The sequence below is a fragment of the Triticum urartu genome, chromosome 4A, assembly GCF_056163025.1.
Source record: "Triticum urartu cultivar PI428250 chromosome 4A, HENAU_Tu73, whole genome shotgun sequence".
Taxonomy (NCBI): domain Eukaryota; kingdom Viridiplantae; phylum Streptophyta; class Magnoliopsida; order Poales; family Poaceae; genus Triticum; species Triticum urartu.
The window spans coordinates 50,490,231-50,500,684 of NC_141876.1; the positions used below are offsets into that span (position 1 = coordinate 50,490,231).

At 47.4% G+C, this 10,454-nt stretch overlaps 1 protein-coding gene across 1 annotated transcript; it reads left to right on the top strand.

The window, feature by feature from the left end:
- The first annotated feature begins 8,636 nt into the window (after positions 1-8,636).
- On the top strand, positions 8,637-9,828 carry LOC125550550 (uncharacterized). Its single transcript, XM_048713573.2, has one exon. It carries the CDS (start codon positions 8,803-8,805, stop codon positions 9,520-9,522), a length of 720 nt encoding a protein of 239 aa, XP_048569530.2. The 5' UTR covers positions 8,637-8,802; the 3' UTR covers positions 9,523-9,828.
- The last annotated feature ends 626 nt before the right edge of the window (positions 9,829-10,454 follow it).

Here is a 10,454-nt window from a genome sequence, read left to right on the forward strand (position 1 = left end):
CCAGTTGCCGATAACTCCGTTACAAAACATGATCATCTCATACAATAAATATAGCATCATGTCTTGACCATATCACATCACAACATGCCCTGCAAAAACAAGTTAGACGTCCTCTACTTTGTTGTTGCAAGTTTTACGTGGCTGCTACGGGCTGAGCAAGAACCGTTCTTACCTACGCATCAAAACCACAACGATAGTTCATCAAGTTAGTGCTATTTTAACCTTAGCAAGGACCGGGCATAGCCACACTTGGTTCAACTAAAGTTGGAGAAACTGGCACCCGCCAGCCACCTATGTGCAAAGCATGTCGGTAGAACCAGTCTTGCATAAGCGTACGTGTAATGTCGGTCCGGGCCGCTTCATCAAACAATACCGCCGAGCCAAAGTATGACATGCTGGTAAGCAGTATGACTTGTATCGCCCACAACTCACTTGTGTTCTACTCGTGCATATAACATCTATGCAATAACCTGGCTCGGATGCCACTGTTGGGGAACGTAGTAATTTCAAAAAAAATCCTACGCACACACAGGATCATGGTGATGCATAGCAATGAGAGGGGAGAGTGTATCTACGTACCCTCGTAGACCGAATGCGGAAGCGTTAGCACAACGCGGTTGATGTAGTCGTACGTCTTCACGATCCGACCGATCCAAGTACCAAACGCACGGCACCTCCGAGTTCTGCAGACGTTCAACTCGATGACGTCCTGCAAGCTCCAATCCCGCAAAGCTTCACAGGGGAGTTTCGTCAGCACGACGGCGTGGTGATGGTGATGATGATGCTACCAACGCAGGGCTTCGCCTAAGCACTGCTACGATATGATCGAGGTGGATTATGGTGGAGGGGGGCATCGCACACGGCTAAGAGATCAATGATCAATTATTGTGCCTATGGGGTGCCCCCTGCCCCCGTATATAAAGGAGCAAAGGGAGGAGGCGATCGACCAGGGAGAGGCGCGCCAAGAGGGGGAGTCCTACTCCCACTAGGAGTAGGACTCCTCCTTTTCCTAGTAGGAGTAGGAGAGGGGGAAGGAAAGGGAGAGGAGGAGAAGGAAAGAGGGGGTCGGCCCCCATTGCCCTAAACCAATTCGGTTTGGGCCTGGGGGGCGCCCCCACACTCCCCTTGTTGCCCTCTATTTCCACTAAGGCCCATGTAGGCCCATTAAGCCCCCCAGGGGGTTCCGGTAACCCCCGGTACTCCGGTATATGTCTGAAACCTTCCGGAACCTTTCCGGTGTCCGAACATAGTCATCCAATATATCGATCTTTATGTCTCGACCATTTTGAGACTCCTCTTCATGTCTGTGATCATATCCGGGACTCCGAACTACCTTCGGTACATCAAAACACAAAAACCCATAATACCGATCATCACCGAACTTTAAGCGTGCGGACCCTACGAGTTTGAGAACTATGTAGACATGACCGAGACACGTCTCTGGTCAATACCCAATAGTGGAACCTGGATGCTCATATTGGCTCCCACATATTCTATGAAGATCTTTATCAGTCAAACCGCATAACAACATACGTTGTTCCCTTTGTCATCGGTATGTTACTTGCCCGAGATTCGATCGTCGGTATCTCAATACCTAGTTCAATCTCGTTACCGGCAAGTCTCTTTACTCGTTCCGTAATACGTCATCCCGCAACTAATCATTAGTTACAATGCTTACAAGGCTTATAGTGATGTGCATTACTGAGTGTGCCTAGAGATAACTCTCCGACAATCGGAGTGGCAAATCCTAATCTCGAAATACGCCAACTCAACAAGTACCTTTGGAGACACCTATAGAGCACCTTTATAATCACCCAGTTACGTTGTGACGTTTGGTAGCACACAAAGTGTTCCTCTGGTAAACGGAAGTTGCATAATCTCATAGTCATAGGAACATGTATAAGTCATGAAGAAAGGAATAGCAACATACTAAACGATCAAGTGCTAAGCTAACGGAATGGGTCAAGTCAATCACATCATTCTCCTAATGATGTGATCCCGTTAATCAAATGACAACTGATGTCTATGGCTAGGAAACATAACCATCTTTGATCAACGAGCTAGTCAAGTAGAGGCATACTAGTGACACTCTGTTTGTCTATGTATTCACACATGTATCATGTTTCCGGTCAATACAATTCTAGCATGAATAATAATCATTTATCATGATATAAGGAAATAAATAATAACTTTATTATTGCCTCTAGGGCATATTTCCTTCAGGTGTAGGAAGGCTGGTGTTTATGTTTTGGGTGTTCTCACACCTTCAATCGACCACCTTGACCCCACTTGACAGTGCGGTTGTCATACGACTCAAATAAATCTAAAATAAAAGCTTAGAGTTGTCAAACCATGCTGTTGATATTTTTGAATTGAGAGGGTTGAACCATCTCCTTAATGAATAACCTAGGAACGAATGACCTGAGATAAATCTTAACTACCATCATTAGTTTCACTATGCACGTTATCATCGCATCAAAATACCATTTAGAGATAAATGCACTTTCAGTCCCCCACCCAAGTGGATAATTTAAAGCACTGCCATAAGCCACCACAAATCCTTGGCACTTTAATTCAAAATATAAAAACATGGATCTCCAAGAAATTAAACATATCATTAAGACAAAATAAAAAGGTTCAAGAAAGTCTTGTTGAATAGTTAAAGAATAGCGATGATGCTTGACACCAAGCTTAATGCTTGGAACTCCTTCGAAATTTTCTTTCTGGTCTCCCACTTCTTCTCATGATCGTGACTCCCATAAATCTTATTCACTTTATTAACACAAAACTTAACAGGTTTATGAGTAGGCCGGTCCCTAGAAATAAAACAGAGGACTCCTGTAACCCACAAAAATTTGAAAAATTACCACATAACACAAAAGTTACTAACAGTTATAAGTTGTGTCTAATTTTTATGATTTTATCATTTTTTGAGAATTTACTATGATTTTTTAGTGGCAGCGAAACTCCAATTTCAGCACAACACCTCTTACTTGAAAATTAGACATGCTAAAGGTAATTCTTTGCACATTATTTTTATTACACCTCTTACTTGAAAATTAGACATGCAGAAGACTAAAATTGTTCCCGCAAAAAAAGGAAGATTTAAAATTACATACGGCGACAGATACTATTCTCTACATCTTTAGTGATCTAAACACTCTTATGTTTCTTTAGAGCAGGCACAATAAAATGACATAAGCAGGCTATAAGAACTAAAATATTAATTTTTTTACTTAGTTGGAAGAAAGAGAAGGAAAGCGGGCTATAAAATAAAAGCCGACCGTAGAAGACCCAAGATATTTGTGAGATTGTAAGATGAGCCAACCATTAGTAAGTAGTACATTTTTAAAATTTACTATTACACAAACTGGCTACTAGGTTGACTCTAGTTAACATGGCAATTTCTTATAACCAATTGTTGACTTATTATTAACCATGGGAGTAATAATGTGCGTCCATGGCTCGATTGTCGATTCAATGTGGTGCAGTCCCCTTTTAAAATGACCAAAATAGGGGTCCTGATTAATTCGTCTTTGGCAGAAGCTCGTTGGACCATCACATACAAAACAAGTGCTTCTTCGAACTTTCGCACTAGTCCTTCACTCGATGCATCGACATGGGTTGGCCCAATGTTTTGACGTTGTGGGCGATTGCACCGAGATGTATGCTCTGCGATGCATATCTTTTATGCATGAGAGATTTCATGTATTAGTGACGGTGCATATTTCCGTTGGTACACTCGATTGGGTGCCTTGCGTGCCTTGCGTAGCTGGAAGTCACATATCGAAGGTCGCACGTGGAATTTATCCTGGTTCGAACCTTTCTGATGAAGTAATACTCTACACCTACTTTGTTGTATTTATTAATGATGAAAATACCTCATGTGAGGGCGTTAGTGGGATGATGAAGAATATGGCTACTGAGGTCTAGTGTACGAGAGTAGATGAGAAAGGCTACCCCTAGCCCTGTCTTATATAATTGGCAAGGCCTAGGGTTTACATGGAACATATGTGATCTCACGACACCTCCATCTTGGCCTACACACCAAGATGGACTTCCGGCCTCCAACATGGGCCCTAGTGTCGGTGCTAAAACTGATAGATCTCGGGTAGGGGTTCCAAGCTTGGTGATCTGAGATATATGAGAAGCAGGACGTTTACCCAGGTTCAGGCCCACTTGATGAGGTAAAACCCTACGTCCTGCTTCTGATATAAAATACAATATGATCTACCTCAAGATCTTATGAAGGAGTTCTAAGCCCTAAACCTTGCAATCGTGCCTCTACAGACTAAACCCCGCGACTTATATAGAGATCAGGGATATCTAGAGTTTACACATGGTCGGCTACAATATAGGGATAAGCATGTCGATCATTTAAATATGCTCGAAGTGTACGCCAACCCTTTAGGAGATTTTCATCTTGATTACGCCGAGGGTCGGGACCTGCATGGCCCATTCACCAGTCTTCAGTGTGTCCTCGACCTGGCCCATAATCGGCGGACCGACATGGTAAGCACCCCCCTAGTCCAGGACATCAACAGTGGCCCATGAACTAGTCATCAAGCCGAGGACTTGCGTATCTTCTTTGGGATAAGTTCACAATTTTGAGTCTTTGACTTCGTAGGCGAGTTCCATCCACCATGTTGGCTTCCGATTCCGAGGTTATGCTTGGCTCCGAGGTCTACTTGATTGCGCCCTTGTGTTCTTCATGATATTCCAATAATGGGATACATTTTTAACAAGACTTTTGGCATCATTCACGTGCTTCCGAGCATCAATGTACTTTAGACATCCAGGGCCTTGCCAAACAAGCCTGATATCTTTCACACATGCGAAGACCCTAAGGTGAACTCCTTGTAAGGCAAGTATTAATTTCCGAGGATCTTCAACGACTCTTGGTAATCTCTAGTGGCCCCACATCTTGGTACACCCGCTCGAGGGAGTAAAGACTAATGCATGGTATACATAATTTCTTACAATCTTATCGAATTGGAGACATAGAGAGGGCACTTATTTCTTTCTCTCTCATAATAATTACAAGTAAGGGCAACAAAACTTGATTGAATACCTTTATTAGAATCATCATGAGCACAAGTTGGCTGCAAGCTAAAAATATAATTCTGAATTTAAGCAAAATTCTCCTCTATAGTGTAGTTAGGAGGATTCAAAAACAAGATATGACTGTCATATGTGAGAGCAACATGTCCATGTATTTGTATCATACTTCATCCGTCCCAAAATGTGAGATACATCAGTTTGAGCGACATTTAATTTCGGACAAAGAAAGTAATACATAACAGTAGCTAATTCATTTTCATGTATTTCTATCAGATGGGCATGGCGGCCATAAGCATAGCAAGCTTCAGATGCCATTGGATGTTGTTAAAATCGTATACTAGTCCTTTTTTTCAGTTGTAAGCCGTCCGTTGAAAATTAAAAAATGTTTCTCGCAAAAAAGAAGAAGATTAAAAATTGCATATGTCCGACAAGATACTAGCCTCAGCGTTACCAAGTACTCCCTCTGTAAAGAAATATAAAAACGTTTAGGCTGTGTTTGATAGCAAAGTACTCCCTCCGTCCCAAAATTCTTGTCTTAGATTTGTCTAGATACGAATGTATCTAATACTAAAACGTGACTTGATACATCCGTATTTAGACAAATCTAAGACAAGAATTTTGGGACGGAGGGAGTACTATATAAATTAAAGTATCAAAAACTACAGTAATTTTGCCTATAGGTATGAGATACCATGGTTTTACCGAAAATAGAGTATTTTGGAGTATTCACAATACATAGAACCTGTTTGGCTGTTGCCATAGAACGCTGTAAATTTTGCTACCTAGCTATTGCATTAAGCACTCAGCAGCTCTGTTTTTTTAAAAGAGGTCTGGGTTTCTCTTTATTGTGCAGAGAAAAAACTACAGTTTTCGCAATACTACAGTATTAAAACTACAGTTGTTAGGGGCAATCAAATAGCTCATTGTAAATAAAACTATGATAACCTAAAAACTGTAGTATTCTCAAAATACTTAAAAAACACTTTGCTATCAAACATGGCCTTAGACCACTGCCACAGAGGAGTAATAACGTACTCCCTCCGTTCCGAATTACTTGTCTTGGATTTGTCTAGATACAGATGTATCTAGCTACTTGTCTTGGATTTGTCTGTATCTAGATAAATCCAAGACAAGTAATTCGAAACGGAGGGAGTACGTCCATAGCTGGACTGTCGTTTCAAGGTGGTGCAATCCCATTTTAAAATGACCAAAATAGAGGTCTTGATTAATTCGTCTTTGGCAGAAGCTTGTTGGACCATCACATACAAAACAAGTGCTTCCTCGAACTTTCGCACTAGTCTTTTTTTTGCAATTTAGGAGCTCTATAGATTACTCAGTCGTAAAACATTCGCGGGTAATACAATCACGGAGAAAATTTGGAACAAAGTTGATCCAAAGACATCTCCGACGAACCTCACTAGCTTGATGAGCACAGAGATGGGCCACCATATTGGCTTCCCTGTGAACAAAAAATATACTAAAACTAGCAAAGTTCCCGCATAGCTCCTTGACCTCCTGCATAGGACATGCAATATCAGCCCTTTCAAATGCTTGGGTCTTCCACGAGTTGACAACTTGCAAAGCATCAGTCTCGATTTTGATCCGCTGCCATCCCATGTCGCTCGCTAACCGGACCGCATCACGAATTGCATATGCTTTCATCATTCTAGCAAATTCATACCATCTGGATTGTGCCCGAATAAGGTTCCCATTTGTACCACGAACAACACATCCGGTACCCCCATGACCTGCAGCCTCCCTATACTGAGCATCCACATTCAGTTTTAGAACATTTTCATCGGGTGGCTTCCAGCAAGCCTGCACCCGCGGACTAGACTTTTGTTGTTCCTTCCCAAGTTGTGATAAATCTACTGCAATATCTATTGCCCACTAGATAGATTTTGCAATTGATCGTCGCTGCTCCCCATGTCTTCTGGCATTGCGCTCAGACCAAACGGACCATGCCCCGCATAAGATCGTACATGCTGAAAAGTGATCCACCTTACCTCCCTGTATCATATCAAGGGGCCATGAATCAGGATGAAGATTTAGAATTTTAATCCCAGTGCGTACCTTCATCTGCTCTCAGAACCTGCGAGCCCAATTGCAAGTGAATAGAGCATGGTATGTAGTTTCTTCAACACCACAGTCCTCACAGTAAGGTATTTTCTCGATATGACGATGTTGCAGCACAACCCGACACGGAATAAAGTTGTGAATAACTCTCCACCAGAAACATCTTACTTTGGGAGGAACCTCCATTCGCCAAAGTATCTTAAACGCCTTATAGTACCCATTGTCCGAGCCTGACGCCTGGGTCATCCTACCCTGTTCCTCAGTCAACAACTTATAAGCTGACCTCACAGAGAAAATGCCCATCTTATCAGGTTGCCATGCCCAGAAATCCTCTCCCGCATTGACTGGAATTCGCAGGATAGCTTCAGCATCAATCACAGTAAAGTTAGTTCTCACACATTCCTCGTCCCATGTTCTGCTATCTACATCCAGTAGCTCATTAACTCTATTAACTGCAGCAAGAGGAAGCTTTACTAAGGTCTTGTAATTATAGTTAGCTGGGATCCACGGATCATCCCATATTTTAATTGATTCGCCATCACCGACCCTCTTGATTAGGCCCAGCTCAAGAGCTTCTCTACCAAACAATATGGCGCGCCATGTGTGTGAGGATCCCCTTCTTCTTGTAGCGGTCATGAAGTCTTTGCCGTTATAATACTTCCCTCTCAGAAGTCTTGCACATAGCGATTCGGGATTAGTCAATAGCCTCCATCCTTGTTTAGCTAACATGGCTTTATTAAATAACTGGAGGTCCCTAAAACCCATTCCACCAACACATTTGGGTACCGCTATATCCTGCCACTTTTTCCAATGCATCTTTCTTTTTACTCCGTCTCCTCCCCACCAATATTGCGCCACCACACTAATAATTTTTTTGCATCGACTTGGAAACCGCACGTCCGAATGGAAAACGAACACGTCAAAAAAAAAAATGGAAAATGGGTACGCGAGCCAGCCCGTGCCTCACGTGGGCCAGCCGGGTCCGCGCACGCCTGGAGCACGTCCGCAAGCAAGGAGAGAGAGCACGACGCGGTGGCACCGGAATCACGAGGGAAACGAGACGCGCGCGGGCGACCACCGACCTACCAGGCCACGCCTCACCCAAGGCCCACGAGGCCTCGTCACGCCCATCGCGAGGCGCTCAGCCGCACACGGCGCATCCGACGTGTCGCGCGGCGCCGACCTGGCCCCCCACCCCCGCGGGCAAAACCCCTTCCCGCCTCGCGCCCGCTGCGTGCCGGAGCGTGCCCCGGCTCGCTCCCCACGCTCCCATCCCCCACCACCACACCAAACACCGATCCAAGCCAATCAGCAACCCGTATCGCCCCGCAGGGACGCCCACAGGTCCCTTCTCGGCGCAGCGGATCCCGAAACGGCGTCCACGTAGGACGCCACGGGGGCGGAAGCGTGTGAAGGGAGGCAGGCAAGTCGTCACGGCTCGGAATCCTCTACCGTGCAGGCTTCCCCTTCCTCCATCTCGGACCTATTTGTACGCGCAACTCACGCTTGACGCCGCCGCAAAGCGCGAGCCCGCCCCGTCGAGTGCAGCTGCCACCATCATCGTCATCATCTATTTACCACCGACCGATCCCCGGAGCCGTCCGTCCGTCAGACCGAAGGTCGTCGCTCGCCCGCGCGAAGAGGAGGGAGGTCGCGCGCCGGTCGATGGCGGCAGCGGCGGCAACCTCCGTGCGGGGGTGCGGCCCGGCGTCGGCGTCGTCGGTGGGGCTCTCGCCGCGTCGGGCGGTGCAGCGGTCGTCCTTCCTGCCGCCCCTGCCGCGGCGGGCGTCGTCGGCGCGCGCGCTGCGGGCCGCGGTCGCGGACGCCCCGCACCGGGGGCTGGAGCTCCGGCGGGAGGCGCGGGACGAGGCGGGGCTGCTGGAGGCCGTGATCGGGGGCGACGGCGGGGACGAGGTGGAGGAGGCGGTCGGGGAGGAGCGGGTGGAGGGGTGGATGCGGGAGTCGATCGCGGAGATCGTGCGGCACGTCGGGGAGGCGCCGTTCCTGGTGCACCTGTTCAGCGACGGGCGGGAGGGCGTCACGGTGCGGCGCGAGCCGGCGTCGGCGGAGGCCTGGCCCGACGTGCGCCGCCGCTGGGGGCCTGGCGGCCAGCGCCGGCCCGACGGCATCATCCTGGTCGAGCAGGTGGCCGCCGCGGCGGTGGAGGACGGCGCCGAGGCGGCGCGCCAGGTGTGGGGCCTGGTGGTCCAGGCCCGCGGGATGGAGTGCGCCGCCTGCTACGTCCTCGACACCTGCCGCGTCCGCTCGCCCGCCGGCTTCTGCACCCACTTCTGCCTCGCCCGCGCGCAGTGCTTCGGCGAGCCCCTCGAGCTCCAGCTCCGCAACGCCTGGCTCAACCGCCTCTCCGGCAACCACCGACGATAGCCGCCGCCTCCGCCACCGCCGCCGATGTACCACTACTAGCATAGAAGAACCTCCCCCCGCCACCATTGATGCAACTGCCTCCGGTTCGGCTGGGAAGAACGGACCGAAGATTCATCGGGAAGCAAGCAAGAACCCCATTGATCGATGATTCTTTCTTGCCTTAACGCTCTAGCTTTTCCCCTGCGCGCGAGATGGGCGTATCGTGATCGAGTAATTGGAATCACGAATCCCGCCCGCGTTTGAACCTGTACAGATTACTGATTGTATTGCTTGATTATGAATTGAAAACCAACTGTTGATCATGAAGTTCTCTTGTTCTCGAGTTTCTTGGTTCGGTGCGAGTGAAGTTAGTTACTTGATTGATGCGTCTCGGTTATGCCATGGACGATCGAATCGAATGCGATCACGACGGCAATGCGTCTCAGTGACGGCTCGAATATTCCGATACGAGTAGGCTGCCGTCGGCGGCAACTGAGACGCGGTACGTCTCCTCGAGTAATTTAAAGTAGAGTAGGATTCGGTGATGATTGATGAGTGTGAGACATAGTTAATGGCAAGAACGTGGACTGCCGGGCCCATTCGGGATCCTTTTATCGCTACAGCGTTCGCGGCAGGTCGCGTCCGGTCCAATGACGCCGACGGCATGATTAGTAGTGGTATAATCTTGTGGCCAAGATCGCAAGTTCATCCGCCGTTCATACCAGTAGAGTATGGTGGTGGTAGTAATTTGCTTCCAATTTGACGGGTTCTTTGTCACAAGCGAGCAAACAAGACTATATAACCATGGACCAAGTCGTCTTCATCCACCATCCATAGTAGACTGGTGGTAGTCTATTGTGACAAAGAGACAGTCAATTTGGGAGCAAATTGCACCAGGCTGCTGTGGATGGTGGACGAAGACGGCTTCCGCATTTGGTTGGAGTACAAGACTT